This window comes from Populus alba, chromosome 5, assembly GCF_005239225.2.
Source record: "Populus alba chromosome 5, ASM523922v2, whole genome shotgun sequence".
Taxonomy (NCBI): Eukaryota; Viridiplantae; Streptophyta; class Magnoliopsida; order Malpighiales; family Salicaceae; genus Populus; species Populus alba.
Window position 1 is genome coordinate 10,114,817 of NC_133288.1, and position 25,608 is coordinate 10,140,424.

The 25,608-nt window shown below is 30.9% G+C and overlaps 1 protein-coding gene across 3 annotated transcripts; it reads right to left on the reverse strand.

Moving 5' to 3' along the window:
* Positions 1–12,631: 12,631 nt before the first annotated feature.
* On the reverse strand, positions 12,632–19,540 carry LOC118029812 (succinate dehydrogenase [ubiquinone] flavoprotein subunit 1, mitochondrial). 3 transcript variants are annotated; one of them, XM_073409559.1, is made up of 16 exons: positions 19,153–19,540; positions 18,561–18,728; positions 17,945–18,032; positions 17,480–17,626; positions 17,248–17,388; positions 16,436–16,521; positions 16,253–16,345; positions 16,101–16,164; positions 15,793–15,936; positions 15,196–15,383; positions 14,723–14,897; positions 14,431–14,601; positions 13,896–13,965; positions 13,683–13,812; positions 13,572–13,609; positions 12,632–13,137 (listed from the first exon to the last, which is right to left on the reverse strand). In XM_073409559.1, exons 1-16 carry the CDS (start codon positions 19,264–19,266, stop codon positions 13,035–13,037), a joined length of 1,920 nt encoding a protein of 639 aa, XP_073265660.1. In that variant the 5' UTR covers positions 19,267–19,540; the 3' UTR covers positions 12,632–13,034. The 3 variants fall into 3 exon arrangements, with proteins under 3 accessions (XP_073265660.1, XP_034889640.1, XP_034889641.1); XM_035033749.2 differs by having other exon boundaries at positions 13,692–13,812; positions 19,153–19,537; XM_035033750.2 differs by having other exon boundaries at positions 13,044–13,137; positions 13,688–13,812; positions 19,153–19,539.
* Between the last annotated feature and the right edge of the window lie 6,068 nt (positions 19,541–25,608).

Below are 25,608 nucleotides of genomic sequence, written 5' to 3' on the forward strand. Positions count from 1 at the left end.
ATACAGACGAAGAGTGGGGCCACTTATTCGATTGAAGAAAAGATTAGTTTATGGTTTTAAAAGGATTTTGCTTTTTAAGGCCACTGCAAATGTCAGACCTCTAGTTATTAACGTGGATTTTGATAATACAGTTCACAGTATTTTTTTTTCAAAAATAATTTGTAGTATATTTTTAGTGCTGTGGTTGTTTTTATTTTTTAAAATATAAAAATGATGTTTTCTATAGTTTTAATGAGGTGATGTTATAAATAAGTTATTTAAAAAAATATTTATTAAATATATTTTTAATTAAAAAATATTATAGATCATATTATTAAATGCACATTTAATATAAGAATTTTTTAAATAAAAACCATTTTACCTTAATATCATTTAAAGTTTAGCTAAATCTAATTTTGGTGTTAAAATTAAAGGCAGCCCTAAAATGTTGTTATTGATGAATATTTTTATTTAAAAATATTTTATTTTATTTTTCTTAGAAATGAATAAAAAATACAAAATTATAACTATCTCGAAACAATAATATCTTAATTTAATTTATAGGAGATATTATTTGATATTTCATACTCTTACTTCATGATTCCTACGTTTATATAGGAGGATAGTCAGGACGCATAAATAGTTATAATAGGGCATCTCAACTTTCTGTGATCACAATGAGCAATTTCATCATAAATATTTAATAATTCATTTAATTCCTATCAATCAAATCCAATTTTAGAAAGAAAAAAATTTAAAATATTTTTTAAACAAAACTCAAGTTGTTTTCTTTCATGGAATGAACAAATTCAGATTTACATCTAAGCATATATATACATTGAAATAGACATTAAAGATTTTATTGTATCAATTAATTAATATCATATTTTAACCATCTTCACCAAGCAAGTTATGTGGTGTTTAAAAATAAGAAGTGATTATTTTTTAAAATATTTTTTATTTAAAAATATATTAAAATAACATATTTTTATTTTTAAAAAAATAATTTTAATATCAACACATAAAAATAAAAAAAAAATATCAAAAAACAATTTAAAGCAAAAACAATTAAAAAAAAATGTTTTTAAAATGCAAAAACAAATGAATTCTTAGTCTTGGATTTTACCACCTACTTTTAGAATTTTTTTACAAATAAGATAGAAAACAATTTCATTTCCAAAATAATTTTATTTTTAAAATTACTTATTTCATATTTTTAAGCTATTTATAATTACTCATGAAATTAACTGAGCTTTAAATTTGTGATGGCTTTAAATTTTTTAATTAAAGAGTGTGCCGAATTAGTACTTTTATAATTAAATCGAGTGTGGATAGTGCAGGTCATTTTGTATCGAAATAAAACTTAAGCTAATTATATTGAATAATCAAGTATTAATTTTATCAAAATTTAAGGATATAAAGAATTTTAAGTTAGAATTCAAGTGAAAATAATTTAATATTGACAAACAAAAAAATAATTCAATAATACAAGAATTGTTAAATAAAATGAACTTTGCATAAAGTAATAAAGGAAAGGTAAAGTAAATCACCCATTAACTTAGTAGTAAAGTAGTAACTCTAAATTAATTAATTTCTACCCTAAAGGACGGAACAACCTATCTGAAGACTTTCCCTCCCGCAGGCTGTGTTCGAGTGGAACTTGTTTGATTTTGCACGAGAAATGTTGTTTTTTTTAAAAAAAAAATAAAAATTTTAAAATATTTTAAAATTGTTTTGAATGATTAATATTGAAAATTAATTTAAAAACATAATAAAGCCCTATTTGTTTTTATATTTTAAAAATATTTAAAAAAAAATAAAAAAATTTAATCTATTTTAAATTAATATTTTGTTGGTATTTTTAGATTATTTTAATGCATTAATTTTAAAAATAATTTTTTAAAAATAAAAAATATTATTTAATATATTTTTAAATAAAAAAATATTTTAAAAAATAATACTAATCACGGTAATAAATAACTCAAATAATTTAAAAACCAACTGTAACTTCTATGCAAAACACGTGTAAGCACTAAGCACTTTTCCTATTTTCACCTTAATTTTTTCTCTCTTTTTCACCCCGCTCTATTCCGGTACCTTGACTGGGATCCACATCCTACTTGACACGTCAATTGTTATAGGCGCGGAGGGGTCGCCGTCTAAATGACGTCATCTCCTGTGACCTTCTCGGGGCATGGAAAGTAAGTCTTCACCGTCCACTTTGGAGATCCTGCGTCCTCAATTACTAAAATGGAACGGCGCCACTTACGGTGGCTGAAAACGACTCTACGGGTAGAGTACCTTGGCATGATAAAACCATCGTCTGCATCTTTATGCTGACACGTATGCACTTTGTTTGTGTTCCTTTTCTTCTGGCGATGATCTATGTTTTATTATTGAGTTAATTATAATTTAATCCCTTTATTTTATTCAGAGTAGTTATTAGTTATTACCACCTATAGTATTATATATAATTAAATATTTTTTTAATTAATATTGCTCATCCTCAATTTAGTGGTTTTCAGTTCTGAAAATGTCTTCTTCCATTACCTTTTTTTCATCTTAGCTTTTTTAATTAAAAAAACAAAATAAAATAAAAAATAACACAAAATTAATGGAAGACACACAGTTGTTCAAAATAAATACCAGCCAACTTTAATATGCTTGTGTTAAAAATATTTTTTAAACATTTTTAAAAAATATTATTTTAATATATTTTCAAAAAAAACATTTTAAAAAATAATTATTATCATACTCTTAAACACCCTCTAAGCTAGCACAACAAAATAATTACAAATAAAATAAAATAAATTTACGTTGTTTCTCATCCAATAAAAGGCTTAATAGATTAAAATTAAAAATCACAAATCCATCTAGTATTTTTTTTTTGATTAACATGGATATTCGGGTTAATTTATGTGCATCTTAACTAATTTTTCATGTCCATGAAAACCATCCAATAATTTTTTACACCTCTTGTGTTAATGGTTCCAAATTCATAACAACCGAATCAATACAACCTCGAGGCCGAATTGCCTGTTCTAAATACTATATTCGTGTGTGTGTGTGTGTGTTGAGTGTTCTTTTAAAGGGATATGATAGAAAAAGAGAATAGAAAGATGGAAAAAACTGATATAAGGTGAAGAAAGAGGACTCTATTGATAAAAGTTGGAAGGATTTGCCGCTTAATGGACGGACCCACGTGGACCAATACTAATTAGGATAAAGAAGGACAAAATAAGGGTCCACCCAAAGAGAGTAAAATCAATGTTGGACCGGTGGAAAAGCAACGGCGGAGGATATTTTTGACGAGGTTTTGCCACCAAAAAAAAAAAAAAACCAACAACAACTCAGGGACACAGCGAAAGCAACCTTGGAACGGACCTGTGGTGTGTTCACGTCGAGAAAAGGTCTTTGCAATTTACTATGGAATGATCGTCATTATTTTATATTTTTGATACAGGGATGCAACTTTTGAAATGTGTGATGACATGTTTTGAGTTATCTCAAGGTTATCCGTTGTTATTTTATAAATTATTTTAAAAAAAATTAAATTAAAATAATATTTTAAAAATTATTTTTAAAATCAACATGTTACACACGATTAAAATATTAATTTAAAATAAAAAAAAATTAAATTTTTTAAAAAACATGATTTTAACAAATATCATTAGGATTTTAATAATTTAAATTTGAGGAGAAAAATATATTTTTTTTAATCAAAACTCTCATTCTCTATTCATGTATTTATTTTTTATATTGAAGAAAACACATTTTTTTTATTTTAATATAATTATTATTTTTAAATAAAAAATTATCATAATCTAAAAAGTTTCAACCAAAAACTAAAATAACATGCCTTTATAATTTTTACGTAGCTGTATAAAAAAAGTAAAAGAATAATTAGTATGAGAAAACTATATAAAAAATTTATAATAAAAGATAATAAAATAGATATTTTATTTTTATTAAATATTCATGAGCAATTTTCTAAATAAATTCTTCCCATTATATAATTCTTCATAAAATAATTGTTAAAATTATCAAGAAAAAAACCTAACTTTATTTGAAAATTCATGCCTAACTAGATGAGTTTTAAACATCATTTTAATGATTTTATTGTAATATATATATATAAAAGAAAAACAAAATGAAGGCTATGCGCTCATAGGCTTGAAAGTCCAAGCCAACAACCCTATTTGTTTTTGACTAAAACTCAAGTGGACGACATGTTGTTCATTGAAATAAATACCAGCCAACTTTGATGGTTTGACAATTGGAATTCGGCTGTTTTATACTCCAAATTCTAATTTCTAATTTTAGATTTATATTTTATCTAAAAACATCTGAAGAATCCTATCCATCTCAATAATCTCATTTTCAATTCTAAAACACCATGCAATCACTCTAAAAACTTCAAATTAAACTAAATCTAAATCTAAAAAAAAATCATGCATCTCTATTCCCAAGAGATTTAATGATGAAGGTCATCAAGGAAAAAAAAAACTAAATTTATAAAATTGATATATAACCCAATAAAAAATAATTATAAAATATAATTCTTGAAACAACATATTAAAGGATAATAATAAAAAAAATCTCTCTCTCACACACACACACAAACACCCATTTATCACAGAAGCCTTCTTCGACTCAATCGTGTTGGAGGTTGACTAATGAGCTCAGTTGGAGTATTCAAAGCATTCAAGAACTCAGTACAAGGTGTAGAAAAATCTACTTGTAAGATCCGAGACAAGATTTCATGTCATGCTCCATCGTTGTTAGTTGTTTGATTAGACAATAAATTGTTCTCTCGCACCCTTTTAGTATACAAAGGCCCACTCCCAACTTATCTGCAATTTGATTTTCTAATTATCATATGTCCTTTCGTATACCTCCATTTACAGTCTCTCCATCTTAGCTGAAAGGACTTGTAGGTTTTCAAATCATCATGGATTGAAATTATATTTGTTTATATTTTATTTTTGTTTTTTATACCAAAATCATCGATAAACATTTTAAAATTTAACCAATTTATAAGATTATAAGGCACTTGTTTATTGGAGATATTTGAATGAAAAAAATGCAGATGTTGTTTTGTCTGGACTAGAAATTCTGTTCTTAGAAATAAAATGCTTGTTACTTGGCACAAATAATTTTATTGTAAATAATCTTCCATGATTTCAAAAATTATAAACTAAAGAAATAATATAACTCAAAATCTCTCTATAAAAAACTAGAACTTAAGCTCTAAATTGAGAAGAAAAAAAAATGCAAAACTAGAGGCAAAAAAAGCTTGAAAACTATAGAGAAGAAGGTTAGAGAGATATTACAAGGTGTGTAAGACATCTCTCATTCAACTCTTTTTTGACCCACAATTTATTTTAATTATGTTAATATTTATGTTAAATTTTTTTTATTGGAGAATATTTTTTAATAAAGTTTTAGCCTTAAAAATAAATGGAACTTCACTTTTAATTTACACATTAAATATACTAATTAACCATATTTTTAAATAAATTTCCAACACAAATTCATTCAGATAAAGTGTTAATAACCATCCCCGATTGAAATGGTATCAACACTCACTTAGAAGAGATTTTTAGTTACAACTCTCTTATGCAACCAAAAAATAAAAATAATTAGTCTCTAACGTAAAGTTTTAAATACATAATGGTCTTGATGTTTTTGATTTTTAGCCATGTTCATCCCTTTGATTTCAGCTTCGTCATCGTAGTCCTTGTACTTACCATAGTTATTAAACCTAATCCGACCTAACAGGTTGATCTAATAATCTATTAACTTGAAATTTAATTTAGGTTTTATTTAAAATTGGTCTAAGAGCTGACCTAATAATTATAATTTAATTTTTATTCTAAAATTATATTATTTCAGTTTTTTTTATCCAAAACAACATTATTTTTACTTAAAAAAAAACTTTGTGCGATATTGTTTTAAAGTTAATGTTGAGTGGGCATGCTTTGGCTAAGTATGGTACTTACAATTCTTGATCACTTTCACCCATAATTTTGAAACCTAACTTAACCTAGTTGGTCGATCCGGACCCGGAAGTAGAATCAGGTCGGGTTTAAAAAAAAATAAGAAAAGACAAAACCCGTAGTAATCGAGTCAGAAATCCAGTTGCAACCTGTTGATTTTTATTTTTTTTTTACTAAAATGATATTATTTTATTTTATTCTTTTTAAAATTTTGATCTGAATAACCGATAACTTAATCAAAACCTGAAATTTAGATCTTAAACCAGATCGGGTTTAAAAATTATAATTTCACCCCTCCATCCAAGTCCATTAGCGATGGAGAATATGAATTGTCAAATTAGGTACATGTGGATAGTCCAGATTTATTAAAAACGTTATAAAGAAGAAAAATAATTTCATGGAATAAAAGGTAAGAAATCTTTTTTAAATTAGAAAAACAAGAGGAAGAGAATTAGGCATGTAATCTAATATGAAGAAACTTTCCTCTTGATTTTAAGTTTTTAGGGTGATTACACGTGTATCCAATCTGTCTACCTATTTCTCCATTACCCGTGGATTTTAATGAATGGTCAAATGCACTCGAGAATTGCAACCCCGAAAAGTAATTAAATTGATGTATTCTTGAATTTACTCTTTAATAATTATAAATTTAATTTTTTTTTAAATTATTAAAAAATTTATATAATTATTAACTTTAAAGTTTATAAAATTAATTAATATATATATATATAAATTAATCCGAATACTCACATTAAAAAAATAATAATAATGCATTGTTCAAGGATTGTGGTGACCAAACCGAAACCAAAACATTTTAATGCGAATATAACTAAAAATCTAAACCACAAGGAAAAATCATGTAATTAATAATAAAATAAATTTGATATTTACTTTTCAATTACCATGTATATTATATAAAATGTTATTTGCGAAGTGGTCTGAATATGAAATACTTTCACGACCATATATTTTTAAAATCTTTACTTATGAACACAAAACAAACAAATAAATAAATTCTAACCCCCCCCCTCCTCCTTCTTCTTCTTCTTTTTATTTTTTATTTTTTATTTATTTTTTATTTTTTATATCATAGATGACAACATATGCCAGAACGTTATATATATCTCTACCACCTTAGTCTTATAATGCAATCACCTTTTGAAAAAAGTATTAATGTAAGAAAATTATTCTTCATCCATAATATTTTTGTCATGGTGCTTTAATTCTAATTAAAGAAAATTTTAAAACGTGGGTTTTTTTTCATAAAATTATGAAATGAAATTTTACAAATAAAGAAGTGGGATTAACTTTTTTTTTTTTTGTTATGTAGTGTTTGATATTATAATACAGTTATTTTTTTAAAATATATTAAATAATATTTTTTTATCATTTATTTTCTGTAAAATTAATTTTGTTATGTACGGGTCTGTTTGAAAGTGTGATTGTGGTTGTTTTTTCAAAATATTTTTCGTGCTGAAATTTATCAAAATGATATTTTATTATTTTAAGATCTACACATTAAAATAATCTAAAACATATATAAAAAATTAATTTTTAATAAAAAATTTAATTTTTTAAAAATACAATACAATGACATTTTCAAACACTGTTTTATCTTCACATTTATTTAGTGCATTTTTTTAAAAAAAAAATAAAGGTTTTTTTGAAAGCTAGTCTCAGAAAGTTAAAGAACGAAGCGCCAGAGCGACCCCTTGAAATTTGATAGATAATAATTCGCTAAAGATGTTTGGAAAGCTTCTAAAGCAGCATCCCTCGGACTCTGTGTGTGTCATGGGAATTTACATCATAATCATTGATGAAATAGACTCTTACAGCCAAAATATTAAAAAGACCTCGTTACAAGAGAAGGTGAAAGATTGTAAGTAGCAGCTGGTCACTTCAGTCGTCGCTAGTTTTTTTTTTTAAAAAACTCCACAAATGACTTTATTACTGTTCTAAATTAAACAAAATACCATGGGAGCTTAGTGATTCAATGTGCCTTCTAAGTGGAAATACTGTGGATTTGTTTCCTTTTTTTTTTTGTACTTTTTATTTTTTTTTATTTTATCCTTCTAGATTTAGTTAATTCAAGGTTAGGATTAATGGTATTTCCGGTTAACTTTAAAATGATTTCTCGATATGTTTTTAAAAAATTTCAAAATTTCAACATTAACTTGATGCTTCGATTTTTTAAAAAATCAAGATGTAATTTTTTTATTAAACATAATTTTTAGGCTATTTTTTTTAATGTAGTTGATGTGTGTTTTTAGCATATTTTGTCCCAAGAGTTTTTTTTTTTTTCATGTTTTAATCCCTTTTTTTTATGAGGATTTTACATCCTGATTGAGAACTTTTTTAGTTAAATTTTTTTTGTAATCCCTTTTCTTGAGAGAGAGAGAGTTGTTAAAAAATAATGAAAGAAAAAAGAAAGGTTGGTTGGTTTGATTTCTTTGACAAAACTGATCAAATTTGGTGTTAAAGTGTTCGTCTTGATAAGAGAAATAATGTCGAGATGCTTTTCGAGTCCTATATTGTCAAAAAGTTGATCAAAGTTGAAGAAAGAATTTTTGTTTGCGGTTTGATTTTGTATTTTTAAATTATTTTTTAGTTTTTTTTGGGTAGGGGATTAGTTTTTTGGGCCTAATAGGGGTGTTTTTAGGTGAAATGAATTGAAAACTAGGCCTCTAGCTAAAAAACATCACTATCTTGATTTTCTAGTCATTTCTATGATATTGGATTTTAGGCTTATAAATAATACATTGTCTTCTTAATATATATAAAAAAATTAAATGCCTAGACATGAGGACCCACATGCATAGCCTCTTTTAGAAGGTCTAGGTATGCTAGGTTGTGTAGGCCCACGTATCTTACCTATTTTTTTAAATTTAATTTCTTAATAATTAAGTAATTTAAAACATATACATATTAAATTTTTTTAATTCATTATTTTTTAGCAACTCGACATAATAATTTCTTTTATATATTTTGTTTGGTTGCTTTACCACGATTTCATATTTTTGTTATCATATAATTAAATAAAAAATATTTTTTTAAAAAATTAACTTATTAAACCAATTCAAGTCCATATCCCATGTGGACAATTTGGAAGGTTGGCAATTCAATATATTGTCGTCTATATATATATATATATATATTATTTTTATAATATAGGCTGTCTTTGATGTTTTTTAGTCAAATCACATTTTTTTATCAATTTTCTTGATTTTTTTTTAAATTTGTCAAGTTAACCTGAGTCACATTAAGTTCAATTTTTCATGGTTTAATTTAAAAAAATAGTTTGGTAAGGATTTCGAGCTGGAAGATTTTAAGAATAACCAACAAAGCTAAGTTTAATGGCACTTATAAAGCGTTCCTCATAACAAAGCACAAGGATTATATTATTCTTATGTTTTTTTTAATGAACTCGCATTGAAATTACTAGGAATTTTTTAGAATTAATAATTAATTTAGAAAATAATAATTATGATTTTTTTTTTCTGTTGCCGAAAAACAAGCTGAAAGAGCATAGATTTTTTTAATAGCACATGAGACAGGGCAGGCCACCTATCTACCGCTAACTACCAACACTAGTAGTATGACTATTTAACCATCGATTATAAATTGTATGGTACTATAAAAAAAGGAGCTAATTACTAACATCAACATCGGGTCTCGTTTTGTGAAAAAATAAGACAGCATAGCCCTACAATAACCATAAAAAGTGGCAAACCGATGAAGCTAATTTCATCGGGTCTTGTTTTCCCTCCATGAAAATGCACAACAAAAGCAGCCCCAACATCTGAAAGGTCCATAGCGTGCTTCAGCTTCTTTCCCAAGTGACTTGTACGGATCTGGGTCCTCTACGATCGTTAGCTTTGGAGGTGGGGTTTGCCGAGAGAGCTTCATGGAAAGATAGGGTTGCGCAATTATTGAGCATCATAGTTCGGATTATTAGGCGCTGCCTAATTACAGAGAACGTCAACCATAAATCTCCTTGGATGAGATAAATTTTTTATATATAATATTAAATTTAATGATTTTCATTCTAATTAATAAAATTTAAACCAAAACCCGAATACAGCAAGTTGTATTCGGGTTGTTGGATAGTAATGGTGCATGACAGCATAAAGGCTTTGGTGAATCTTGAATAACGGCGAACGAGGATGAAAAGCAACAGTCTCCGTAAGTCAGAAGCATCCAGCGGCGCTGAGAAAGATAAAACAAAGGAAGAAGAAGCAAAGCTCGGGACATTCAATGAGATATTGAGACGGTTGCTAAAAAGATAGCCGGAGAGTCGATAGATTCCGGTCCTGCTTCTTTTTTTAGCCTGCCTTTGCTTCCAAAATCCCGGGTTTTGTCTGATAAATCCGACGTTGGATTTCAACGAATTATTGAATTAATATGGTTATTTGACTAATACACCCGTCCTAATTACAACTTGTTGTATTATATGTATATATAATTAAGGTTAGTTAGAGGTGAATAATACACGAATACTCGCTCTTTCCCTCGAGCAGTAACTTAAAAAATGAAAATGCGGCTGAAAACGAAAGGAAGACTATTCAAAACCTATAAAGCATTATCTAATTCCAGGGCACTTTCATGGGATGATATTTTAGTGTTTTTATATATAAAATTTATTTTTTAAGTTATATGAATCAATTATTGACATCTTCTTGTTCACTTGCTAGGATCGGTTTCCTAAGCTTTCTCAATTCAGATTCGGTATTTTGCACGATGGCTCAGCCTTATTTTTATATTATATAAAAATGTGGAAGATTATGCGTTGCAAACTTGTTTTTTTTTCGCACGCTGATCAAGCTGTTGACGTCTTTCACTTGCTCCGTTCTGGGAGGCTGACGGACCCTTGAACTCCACCCTCAACTTGGACTTCACCGCCTCCAGAAAGTCTCTATCAAAGTTCAAATGGCTAACAGCTTACCACCCAGTACTCGATTGTTTATTGCTGATGACAACCTTCGAACAACAGCGATGCCCCGTTGAATTTTTGAAGTTAATGGCTGTGTTTCGAGCAAACAAGAAACCCAGTGAATTCAAGGGGACCAGCAATTAACTGTAAACCATTTCCTCGTTTTAGTCTATCTTTACTAGGTTGTTGCCATGGAGTATTTATTGACTTTTAGCTGCTTCTACTACTGGAAAGACAACGGGCAAAAGTTGTAAATAGCATGTATTACACAATTTCTTCATCATTTTGTTTAATCACACTATTAATTTGAGAGAGACACCTCTCATTTCTCATTTTAGAGGAGGCATGTAATTGTAAGGCCTTTTTTTTTTTAATCTCTAGCCTTGAGAAGTTGGATTTGCCTTCTTATTTTTTATTACCCAACCCTTGCAGAACTGGAAATCCTCTCTAGGATAGTGGGTGCATGCATCTCCATTACAGACGACGACGACGACGACAGCAACAACGTGAGGTGATCATTTTTAAATAATTCTTCGCAGATGATGACAAGCGGCTGTTTTCCAGTCAAACTTGTAATGAAGCCATGTTTTGATCCAAAGACTGCTCCGGTGGCTTTAATTGTCCTCCCCCTGGGGCTGGACGGGAAAAGGCGTATAATATTTTGTAGTGGGTGGCACTGTTTCTTTGACAAATCAAATGAGCTCCTCACTACAACAATTTCTTTACCTTTCCTTCAAAATTCCAATATTTTGAAACTAAAAGCACTGCCCACCAGTCATCACCGCAATGATCATGATTGTTAAGCAGGATAATGATGACTTAAATGTAGACCACCCAGTAGTTGTATAAACGATTGGGCTTCCCTCGTCCCTCTACAGTGATGTTCATGTAACTAATCATGATAAACCACAAACAAAAAGAATTGCTATGATAGTTTTCAACTTGGGCAATACAATTTCTCTCTACAATACCGTCTGGATTCAAGCTCTTGTTTAATTCTGTTGCTTTCCCTCGAAAGAAAAGTAAAAGTAAAAGCAGCTCAACTCCCTCAACTAGCTCCAATTCTTTCAAAACCAGCCCCCAGAGATCTTTACTGACCATTCTTATAGCTTAGCTTCAAGCATCTCCACCGTGTTTCCTCAGTCCACAATACCATCGTCACGAACCTAAGAAACTCAACCCCTCCTTGAATCAGTCAGGGGAAGAATCAGAGACGATATAGCCCCATGCCAAAGAATTGAGCCCCACCGTTGAAATTCAGATCAACCAACACTGTGTTTCCAAGGAAGAAGATCAGGGAGGGATGAGCTGCATCCTCCATTTGGTTGGGTCGTAGGTGCATGTGTAACTGAAGAAGGAACACATGGATTCTACATTCCTGCTATCCTTCCTAACATGCAATTCGCATTCCTTCTCCGTTATTAGCCAACCAAGTTAACAGCAATGATGCACAGGCTGTTTTTACATTTTAAAAACATTTTTTTAAAAAAATTATTTATTTATTTATTTTCTTCTTTGCTTCAAGTCAATATTTTTTTTTAGTAATTTTAAATCATTTTAATAAAATGATATTAAAAATAACTAAAAAAATATTATTTTAATATATTTTCAAATAAAAAATACTTTAAAAAATAATAAAAATCACACTCCTAGTCAGCAACACAACACTGTGACAGCATATGATTGGGACAAAAAAATTAAAGATAAAATAAGGGAGTAGGTAGACACGTAACACAAGCAACAATTTATTATCATATTGACAGTTTAGGAAGCATGTTTGTGATCAGTACACGTCACATTAGACCAGCTGCTATGTTAACAAATGTAGCAACCAGGGTGTTGAAAATCGAGGAATTTAATACAAAATTCCAAGCAACTCGTTGCTTGATAAACTAACAATCAATCAGGGCTCACTTACTGCTGAAAATACAAATCCAACTCTGTTTCGATTAAGCTGTGCGGATTATTCCCATCTTGAATTTGATGAATGCAGCATTGCGGTAAAAAACAAATGTACCTTTGACTATTTATTGCATCCGCAGGCTTATTTTTATCACGAGGGTTATTGCATCTTAGCGAACCATCTCCACTCTCGCCATCCCTGTTCTTTAAAGAGCAGATAGATATCAATAAACACGAGCCTTGGGCGGAAATGGCTCAATCTCATCATCTAACGTGTTCATGTGAACTGGCCTGTAATCCAGTCGGACCTTCTCATTCTCCCAATATCTGCAAATCAAACAAGCACCACTATGCTATCATAATTGAATAATGAGAGGCTGGCTTGGATAGAATCACAATCCACCCATAGAATTACAGCCAGACAAATACTTCTCAAGCTTACATCCTACAATAGATTGAAAAGTAACATGGCACTCTCTTGAAATACTGCTGTGAGCATAAAGCTCATGATACAACTTCTCCTGTCACCTCTAGGTGCCAGTTCCTTTTGCTTTACGTAACAAAGGAATTTTGAGAATAAAGCTCACACCAGTAGAATTACAATGATAGTATCTGATCATTGATCACATATAAACAACAGTTTTGGCAGATATTTTTTTATTAGCACTCCATTTCAACATTCAATTTCTGCTATTATAACAGGAAACCTGCATCATAGATTCAGTTAAATATTTCAGTGGCAGGCACGAGATAAGACTTACCCCAGAGTATGCTTCATCCAGTTCTCATCATCTCTTTTCTGCAAAATCAAGCAGCTTACTTTTATTGCATTAAAAGGAAGCAAAAAATAAACAATTAACAGAAGAGAGAACCGGACTAACGGTGAAATCTTCACGGGCATGTGCTCCCCTGCTCTCTTTCCGGGCTTCAGCGGAGTGCATAGTTACACAGGCATTTATCAAAAGGTTTTCCAACTCCACAGTCTCAATCAAGTCAGAGTTCCTGTTAAAAGATATGAGAATTGAAGTTCGAACAACAAAGAAAATGCAATAATTTGATCATCAGTGACGTTAATTGTAACATACCATATTAAACTCCGATCTTTCACTTTCACGTCATGAAAGCTTTCCCATGCCTTATCAATCAAGTGACAACCTGCATAAGTACCATAATAGGAATAATAAGATAAATATGATCAAAATAAAAATTGCCTAAAGATTATGGCAATTGATCAAATTGAAGTCAATTAAAAATTTAAAATAGTAGAAAACGAAACTAAAAATTAAGTACTGTGGGATTGGGATTGAGTCTAAGCCCTTCCCTACATGTTTATGTAATAAATAGCTCAATTTTACTATTTATGCAAAAAGGAAAGGAAAAAAAAAAGGAACAGGGAAAAGCAGGACAAAATTGGGACACACAACATCATTAAATGCAGTTATAGGATGGTAAGCTAGACCATAATCAAAGGGTGTCTTCAATAGACCATAATGGTGTCATATAATGTTCCAGAAAGAGGAAATAGTGATGTTCTCCTTACTATATCACACAGCTTCACACTAAACATGACCTTGTGAGTTTTAGATTTATAGCAACCAAAACAGTAGTATAATTGAGTACCCTCTTCCAATGTTTCTTGTGTGCGGAAAACAGCAGCATTGTTCTGCATTGTCCTCTGCATATTTAACCGGATTTGTGAAGTTGAAAGTGATCCATTTGAATTTCTTAGTTTATCCAGCCATGCAATAGTCCTCTCTCCAGCATCCTTTTCCAAAGGTTTCTGTTTCTCACCTGCAAAATAGGAATTTGAGATGTCAAATCCTCAAGCCTTTCTGTTTCTTTTTATAGGATACTAAATCTTCACATCCATCTCATTGCTAATTCATCTACAATAATCAAACATTCAACTTGCCTGGTCTATGGATTTCGGCTACTCTATTTGCACAAGCTCGGCCAAACACAACAATGTCAAGAAGAGAATTTGCACCAAGCCGGTTGGCACCATGAACTGAAGCACAGGCTGCCTCTCCAGCAGCCATTAATCCAGGAACAACTGCATCTGGATCGTCACCTTTAAGGGTAACTACCTGAAGAAAATATCAGCCCAGAGTTAAAAAGCAGGATACTAAAAATTACATAACAAGCATGAGTGTGATGGAATTGAAAAACAACTGCATTCTCTGATTTCAATAAGAAATTGTAGCTTTGCTCATTTAATGTGTTCTCCATAAACACATAACACTGGCGCCTGATGTTTAGCCATAAAACACCTATTTTTTAAATATCACCTCAATTGATTATTTAGCCTGTTGTTGGTTTATGTTTTTCTAGCATCTTACTAGTGACAGCAACAGAACCCAAAACATTCAATTATCTAGCTCACACCTCTCCATGGTAATTTGTGGGAATCCCACCCATATTATAATGCACGGTCGGTAGGACAGGGATGGGTTCCTTTGTAACATCCACACCAGCAAAAATGGCAGCAGTTTCAGAGATACCAGGAAGCCTCTCCTTGAGCACATCTGGGGGCAAGTGATTCAAGTGCAGATATATATGGTCCTTCAAAGGTCCTATCAAAACAGTGTGAAAATCATTCTGTATGTTAAATTGAGTATCCATATTGGGAATAGAGCAGGTGCTAACTTTCAATCCTTGTATTATAACATAACATGGCAACCTATGGGAGCTTAGCTTCTCACTCAACCCTACGGGTAGATATCCATTGAGGCACAAAAATTGTCACAACTTTTGCATATTTCACCACAAACATGCAACTGCAAACATAAATTAGAAAAGAACAAAAATAGAAACATCACTACTTGAACATACACACCAATCAAGTGAAAAGTATACTGTTCTGGACCAGAACCACCGTTCAAGTCAATTCTTCAGACATAAGAGAATAATAACAAACATACATATGAAATCTGCTAAATGAAAATGAAATTAGAAACATGTAATTCTAATAATCAATCATACCTACACCACGACCCTCCCGAATTTCCATGGTCATGGATCTTGAAACGACATCTCTTGAAGCAAGATCCTTGGCTGTAGGTGCATACCTTTCCATAAATCGCTCACCTTCACTGTTCCTAAGAATACCACCTTCACCACGAGATCCTACATGTTGCAGATAAAATTAAGAAACAGGCATTGTTTAGTTTGAAACAAACCAGAATCAAAATCAGGTTATTGGAGAAAGTAATCAATCTATATTCATAACATGTGAAAAAAAAAAAACAATATGCAACATATTTTCCATGTGAGCTGAAGAAAGTAGCAACCTTCTGTAATAAGGCACCCCGCTCCATATATGCCTGTAGGATGAAACTGAACAAACTCCAAATCCTGCAGAAGAATAAATGGAGAAGAAAATGAATATCTGATATGAAAATTTTTGTATTTACTCAATTCAGGTATGGGAATCACAGCTAACCTCAAGTGGAACCCCGGCCCGGGCAACCATTGCATTGCCATCTCCAGTGCATGTATGTGCTGAGGTTGCTGAAAAGTATGCTCTACCATATCCCTGAAGAAGCACACAAGGATACAGGTATACTGCAGTAAGAAATCTTTTTCAATTACTTGAAACTAGCAAATATTATCTACATTGTAGTACCCCTGTAGCCAGAATTGTTGAAGCAGCACGGAAGCGATGCAATGTCCCATCTTCCATATTCAGTGCAATCACTCCTTGGCAGCTACCTGTATATCAAAACTCAATAAGCAATCAACTTACAGCATGAGTAACCTCCAAGTATAAAAACAAGTATGTACACTGTTTTATCTACTAAAGGGCCTATAAGGGAAGAAGATGAAGAAGGCAAGGATTCAATACAGGTAAAAAACAAATGCAATGTAATAAAAAGGGCGACATTTGCATGCAACATCTTGAATGTGACTAAATTCACAATATAACTAACTTATGAGAAGGTAACAGTACCAAATTATCCTATGAAAGTTATGAGAGAACCATCAACTAGCCTTATGACAAATCCAAAAAGCTAAATGCCCAATATCCCTAGAAACCCACGGCTAAAAGATGTTTCAACCAATTTTTGCATAAATGAGTGATTTTAGTCCACATGCATAGTGTTTGGCTGATGGAGGAAGAGAAGATTAACTGGTAGTATTGAAAAAAAAATAAAATAAAAATATCAAATCCCACATCCCCACCATTGTTGATGTTTTCTATGATTTGGAGAGGTTTAAAGGCTATCATAAATCCTCCAATCTCCTCCCCTCTTTGGAAATAATCCCCAAAACTAGCTCAGAGGGTTCAATCCCCCCCACCTTCCCTTTTTGACCCTCCGAGAAATAGTCTAGAATATAGGGAAATTTGATCCCATACGACCATCTTGTTGTGTGCTGTTTTATACCCACCAAGCACAGAAATGTGAATAAAATTGCAAAAGACATGCATAAACATACCATCATTATTCATTAATAGATCCAAAGCAAAATATTCCACAAAAAATTGTGTATTGTGTCTCATAGCTTGGCCATAGAGAGTATGCAAAAGAGCATGCCCAGTTCTGTCAGCAGCACATGCACAACGATATGCCTGCCCACCTAGAAGAATAACCGAACATAAGAAGGCCATTAACATAAAGCACATGACTCCTCAATTTAGGTTCCAAACTTTAAGCTGGTCTCATATCACCTTTCCCAAAATCTAAACTTTGACCCCCAAATGCACGCTGATAAATTTTTCCATCTTCTGTTCGAGAAAAAGGTAATCCGTAGTTCTCAAGTTCAATGACTGCTTTTGGTGCCTCCCTACACATGTATTGGATGGCATCCTGATCACCTGTGCAAATATTATAAATGTTAATGTTCAAAACAAAAATTTAATCTTGAGCATCCCAAAATATAGATCATGCAATGACCCTTAGCAGAAGCCCCAATACCTCTCAAAATGAAAAGGGGTACACTTCAGCTAGTATATGGGATACCCATGCAATGCCACCAATTTATATTCAACTTTGTAAGAAGATAAGTTAAAAAAGCAGAACAGCCTCACCAACGTAGGAAAATTATTTGCTTCATAGTAAAATTTCAACCTCCCAGATTCAAAATAATGCATGCGCTACAAACAAAAGGTTCCTAATCCAATCAAGTAACTTACCTAACCAGTCACTTCCCTTGACAGTGTCATACATGTGCCATCTCCAATCATCCTCGGTCATATTTCCCAGAGCGGCATTAATACCACCCTACAGAGTTTAGCACTAAATAGCATATTAGAAAGATATCCATCCAAAGAACAGCAGCCTTCACATAGTAGCATCACACTTAGTGCATATAATGTTTATACCAACAGTAACTAAACCCAATCCAATAGCTAAAATACAATCATAAATTCAAAACAACAAAAAAAGTGGTTCCATGCCCTTATGACCCCCAATTAAGAATCATATAAAGCACAAAAGATATCACATGCCCTTACATTCCCCATCCCCCATTCACCCATACTGCTCCCAAGATATCACCAACGGTTAAAAATATGAACCTTATATCAATAGCAAAACTACCCCCTGTGGTTTAGAAGCCCTCACATATCTCAGTAAACGTTGTATTCTTCCACTAACGAGAGAATTTATGAAACCAAAAAAGTTGATCCTGCCATCCATCTACACTAACATTATGCATGAATCATAAATTATCAGCTAGAACATAACTCAACCATAAAATCTCCTATCACCAATATCTATATTCTACCACCCATCAAGCTGACAGCTTACCTGAGCCGCAACAGTGTGCGATCGAGTGGGAAAAAGCTTGGTAATGCAAGCTGTATTGAATCCATGCTCTGAAAGTCCAATAGCAGCTCTCAAGCCCGCACCGCCTGCTCCTACTACAACCGCATCATAAGTATGATCCACAACCGTGTATGAGGATCTCCCCCCAGTCTACCAAACAATCCATCACGAACTTCATATAATCAGATAATAAAAAATTCAACCTAACTTATCAGGAAAAACAAAACCACAAATGCAGGAGAACAAGCCAAATAAGCAATAAACAAATTATAATTATCAAGTGCCTTGCTAATTTTGATTTCCCAACAAACTACCAAACCAACTAGTTTTTGTAAAAGAAAATAAATAAATCTTTAAAATTCGAATTCCTAAAAATTTACAGAAAAAAACCTCGACAGTAGAATCTACACGCACACGCACAAAAAAAGTAACCCTAATCTAATGCTATCGCATTATATTAAAAAAAAAGCTATTAAAGAAGCTGGAAAATCATAATCAAGTAACACGTGAGCTATCAAAAAAACCCAAGGATTCAGATTGAAGATGAAACGTGAAGCGAAAAGAAGAGACGTACAGAATCGGCAGAGAAAAATCTGGTACTGTGAAATCTGAAAGAGTCATTAGACAGTATCTTCGTCGAGGAAGAAGAAGAAGGAAGGCGAAGGCCACGAGCCACGCAGCGCCACATCTCTATTTTCTGCTTGTTAATAATAATAATAATAATGGATAGGATTGAAGAGTGTGAAGTATAGTAAAAGCTTGTTATAAATAATTCTCTGTCTATCTCTCCGAGGGAGAGGGACCGAAAAAAAGGGAGGCAAAGAGAATAAAAAGCATCTGGGTTAGCTAGCCACCCAGTGTAGTGTACTGACTGCTGATGCTGCGACGATTTACAGAAATGCCACTCAACTCCGGTTGCATTTAAATCGTTAGATTTGATTTTTGGGGGCTAACTTGTGTTCGATGATGATTGCGGTCTTATTCGGGCTCTTGATACAGTAATAGAACTAGGTACATGACCCGCTGGATGCTGCGGGTTAATTATTTTTTATATTTTTAAAAAAACTAAAATCTAAAAATGTTAGATCTTTTTATAAAGTTATACTCCAGAGTTTTAGGTTTGGTTGCAACATCTAACCTAAGAGTAATATTTATAATATTAATAATAATATCAAACTTGCATGACCTAAATTTAAGTGGGTTTGACTGCAATATCAAACCCAATAGCATTGGACGTGGGTCTTGTTGCAAGGTCGTGTCATAAAAATATGATAATAAAATAGATTAATTAAAAAGAAAACAACAAAGAAAAAAAACCAACATGAAGAAAAAAAACTAATAAAAAAAAAAATGAATTAATTGGGTTAACCTTTTAAACCATGTTAACCCGTCAAACCTTAGATTCACGTCGTGAAAGTTTTGATAACTAAATAGAAAAAAAAAAATTAATAGGTTAACCCAGAATTAATTGGGCTAACTCGTCAAATTAGGTTAACCCGTTAAACCCGAAATCCGTATCAAGAAAGTTTGGCAACTAAATAAAAAAAAAATTAATATTAACAATCTAAATTAAACGAAAAAAATTAATTAAAAAAAAACAAAAGGTATAAGCCTTTTTACTGTTGACTGCATTGTGCAGTTCACAGTCAAAGGCATAAAAAAAAACAAAAAGAAAATAAAAAGAAAAACTAAAGGCATCAACCGAGAACTACATAGAAAAAAAAATAATATTAATAAAATAAATTAATTAAAAAAAACCTTTAAGAAGAAAAATAAACTAAACAAAAAGAAATTTAATATTAACAAAATAAACTAAACGAAAAAAAAATAATTAAAAAGAAAAAAAAGTAAAAAAATAAAAATTCCAGATTAACTCGTCAAACCAGGTTAACCCATTAAATCTGAAATCCGTGTCATGAATGTTTGGTAACCAAATAAAAAAAAAGTGAACGTTAACCTGTTAAAAAATTGAATTAAACGAAAAAAATTAATTAAAAAGAAAAAGAAACAAAAAAAAATCTGGGTTAACTTATCAAACCATGTTAACCTGTTAAACCCAGGATCTATGTCATGAAAGTCTGATAATTAAATAAAAAAAATTTAACATTAATAAAATAAATTAAACAAAAAAAAAATTATGAAAATAAAAAAACAAAAAAAAATTGACGGGTCAACCCAGAATTAACTGGGTTCACCCGTGAAACCAGGTTAACTTGTGAAATCCGGGATATATGTCATTAAAGTCTGACAACTAAATAGAAAGAAATTTAATATTAATAAACTAAACTAAATGAAAAAAATAAATTAAAAAGAAAAAAAATATTCTGGATTAAGTTGTCAAATCAGGTTAACCCATTAAACCAGGAAAATGTGTTATGAAAATCTGATAACTAAATAAAAAAAATTTAACATTAATAAACTAAATTAAAATTTTTTTTGTTAAAAGATAAAAAACAAAGAAAGAAGCAAAAAAATAAAAATAAAAAAAATCCTAAAAGACATAAAAAAACAAAAAAAAAAATCTTAAAATAAAGACAGCTAAAAAAAAACACTAAGAGTAAGACATAGTGTTTTACTGCAGTCCAAATTTGTTAAAAGATAAAAAAAAAAAAAAGAAACAAAAAAATAAAAATTCCTAAAAAGCATAAAAAAAACAAAAAAAAAAAAGAGTCTACAGTAAAACACTAATATTTTAGTATTAGTGTTTTTTTTAGCAGTTTTTATTTAAAATATTGATTTGTTTTAGTATATGTTTCAATTTAAAAGATGAAGAAAATTACTGATCATTCTTTCTTTATTCCTAAAAACACGCGACGATATTTTGTCATGTCAGGGTTTGAGAAATATCATGTTCTCTAAAAATTTAAAATTAATTTCCTTAACGTAAACTAAGTATCTGCGTCGACTAGAAGAATATTTTCCATTGATCAAATTTTCTGAGCTGATCACTACGCACCAAGCTCGGAAAAATGCAGGAACAGACACCCTCACTGAAAAACTTCCGCCGTTTGAAAATTAAATTTGTATTGGATCAGGTCACAAATAGGTATGGCAAGCAATGAAGGCCGAACCACCTAAAAGTGAAATTGGGCCTTCTGGCCCTTTTCTCATCTGCTGATGGGCCTAGTGTCCTCACTTCATAATTCTCTTCTCTCTCTCTCTCTCTCTCTTCAAGAAGGAAGTTATTAGAAGCCACAACAACCATAGGATTTTAAGATGATAGATCAGAAGGCCATTTTTGAAGCACAAGGCTTATTCTTAAGTGGTGGATATTGTCTAATCGACACTCACTCCTATGCAGGAGATGCTTCTTCTCCTGCATGTGGTAGTCTCTGCTGCTTGAGCTTAGGTAGTTTTTAGCACAATTGTGTGAAGCATCTTGGTATGTTACCTGTTTTTTTTATTAGGTGAAAATAAATTATAAAGTCTAACTATTAATTAATTTAATATTAAATAATAAAATTAAAAAAAATTAATTAAAAACTAATACAAAAAATAACTAAGAGTTAGCTTACTAAACCCGTGTGACTTGAGTTATAAAACGAGGATAAAATTATAAAAAAATAAAAAAAAAATCATAAAATTTAATTTTCAATCAACTCAATATTAAAAAATAAAATTAAAAGGAAAAAATCAATTAAAAAAAAGAGAAAAAAACTTGAGTTAATAAAGTTAACTTGTTAAACTTACAGTCTGAGTTATGAGACTAGGATAACTATATGAAAAGTAAATAAAAAAAAATTATGAAGCTTAATTCCATTGATTTAATGTTAAAAAATAAAATTAAAATTAAAAAATCGATTAAAAAAGGACTAGAAAAAACAACCCGAGTCATAAGATGTTAACCTACTAAATCATTGACCCGAGTCATGAGATATGGATAACTTTATAGAAAAAAAATTAAAATAAATCATGAAACTCGTTTCTCAATCAACATATATAGTGCTGAAAAATAAAATAAAAAAATATGTCAATTAGAAAAAAAAAAAACTTTGATCAACTGAGTTAATTTATCAAACTTGCAGTTCAGGTCATCAAATTCTGATAGCCTTATAACAAATAAATTTTAAAAAATAAAGCCTAATTCCTAATAAACTTAATGTTTTAAGATGAAATTGAAATTAAAAAAAATAGAAAGAAAAAAAAACAAAAAGAGAGAAAAAAATTATTTTAGTGAATATTGTTTTGTGAGGAGAGGGTACAATAAAATCTCCTCATCTTCTAGTTACTTGTTAATTTGCTAAACTTGTGACTCAATTCATGAGATGAAAAGAACCTTATAGAAAACAAACTGAAATAAATTATAAAGCTTAATTTTTGATAAATCTAATGTTGAAGGATAAAAAAGAAAAATAAATCAATTAAAAAAAAACTCGATTCAATCAAGTTGACTTGTTCAACTCATGGTCTGGATTATAAAACAGGGATAACCTCATAAAAAATAAATAGAAAAATAATTATGAAGCTCAATCCCAAATTTTTAATAAACTCAATGTTTAAGGATAAAATTAAAATTATAAAACAAATATAGAATGGAATAAAAAACTAAAGAGAAGAAAAAAGAAAAATAATATTCCATAAATAATGTTTTGCATTATCCCCTTTTATTCTAGTTTTTTTTTTAATGATAAAATTAACTGCCAATTTATCTCACCTGTTTGCCGGTAACTCGTATAACAAATTAAATAATTGGGAAGTTGAAGATTCCGAAAAAAAAAAAAAAAAAAAAAACAGATATGGTCCAAGCTTCCTCCCACAAAAAGTATTCAGTACTGGTCACAGCAGCAACCACGAGGAAATTTATAAAAGAGGCAAACAGGAATTGACGACTCTTCTCGTTCAGTTGCTCTCCAAGAGAGCCCACGTTATAAACTCACGACGCGCAGCCTCATAAATCATAGGGAGAGACCATTCATCCTTCGGCAGATTCATTGACACAAATCCATGTATCATTGAGAAAGAACAAAGCAAAACCACCATGGAAAATGAAAGGAAACCTAACAAAGAGGTGATGGTGGATCATCTACGGCTTAATATTGATGTGGGATAAGAGAAAAGACTTCCATTCCTCGTGGAATGATGGTCTCTCTGATACATCGTCATTAAATCTTGGTTGTTGGCCTTATCTTTCTGCATTTTATTTTGTTTCTCATATATTTATTTGTCTGCAGCAATAATTCAAGGCTTGAGTCACTATCCGCAAACTAAACGGGGCAAGAGGAAGTCAGATCTGCATGGCAATCCGATTATAATGTGGTGTTTTTTAAGACAAATGCTTGATAAATGAGCCAAGATTCGGAAACTATGTTTCTTACAAGTTCTGCGTTGCGGTATCATCAATTATTGAGCTAATTATACGTCACAAGTCACCTTTTATTGCAATCATCTATTCAGAATCCTCTATATCGTTTGCATGTATCCCGAATATGATTATTGCAGTTTTTGTAAATCTTCCTTGTACTTGTGTTCTTATGAACTGATCAATAGTTTCAACAAAAAGGAGTACATGGCGTCCGTTTGCATGTATCCCGAATAGGAACTGTTTTTCTTTTCCATTTGTTTTCGCCAAGAAGCTAGCCATGAACTCATTCCTTTGCTTTCAATTTTGTTAGACTAATATTTGGGACCTCCAAGTGGAGTCTACAGGACCGCTGAACCGAATCATTGTCTGGTTTACTAATTAATAAATTACTGTTCTTGATTATGAGATAGATGGAAGATTTGCTGCTAAGGTTAGCATAGTTGTGTCTGTCTAACAAAATCTATATATAAATCGCCTTACTGGACATACGAGTTTATAATATTTTTGCCAATAGATTAATCATGAGTGATCATAAATTAGTGAAACATTACTATAATAAAAAAGAACACCACAACTCGTGCAACCTTTAATTGTTTACATTATCATTTCAACAAAGAAAAGAAGAAAGGAGCCAGTCTCTTAACTGGAAAAGAAGGTTAACCATCTGTGTCATAGGACGCTAGCTATAGCTTGACCCCTATACACACCTGCTCAAAGATATGCATGGGACCAAACAAGAATGCTACTATCAATCAATTTATAACGGGAAATAGGATCAGAAAAGGGAAACGGGACAGCCTCCCAAACGACAAAGCAGCCTTTGTTTGCTCCAGTCTTCATTCCATCTAGTGCAGTGGTGAGATCCAGAAAGTATAACTTTCCTGGAAAGTCACCGGAGGCCCTGCTGTTCCCTGTTGTAATGGTAATTGTAGGGTCCAAACTAGGTCACCGGGAAGCACCCTATGTTAATATTGATGATGAGGCCTTGTGTTTCTGTTACATAAGAGAGAAAAATATGCATTCATAGCCATCTAAGGAGTCCCCACCAGGAAGATTTAATTTCAACGATATAAGGTAGACATGATAGCCTCTTTTCGGTTTTGGAAGAAAAATATGCATTCATAGCCATCTAGTCGGTCCCCACCATAAAGATGAACATCAGTTTAGATTTATGGATATAATTTATATTATGTTTTGGAAAAGATGATTGTTTAGTTATCAAAGTTATAATAGCATGTTAAATAACTATATTAATTTAAAAATTTAAATTATTAGATAGATTTTAAAATATGATTTGTATTTTATTGGGAATTATTCTTTAATCTCGGATTTATTCTCTTAGTTTCCTGCATAAGAATTTTTTTTATTAATTGTTAAATTTGATTCTTAGTTGATATTAGATTTATTATTTATTGGTTAGAAATTTCATAAATATAGGAGTTTAGTATGTGGACTAGGTTACGGTCGACTAGTTTTGTAAGTTTTTAAGCAATTAAAGTACATTCATCATCCATATTGATTTTTTTTTTAATTTTTTTTTATCAATAATAAAACAAATATTGCATCTGGGTTTGCATTTTTTACAGCTCTTAATGGATAATATAAGAAAGTACATATGTATTTCAAGAAAAATAATTGTGCTGTAGCTGGTTTGTTTTTTTCCTTTTCTTTTTTTTAGGAAATGCTGTAGCTGATATTGAAAATTAATAAAGTGAAAAACACCGAAGG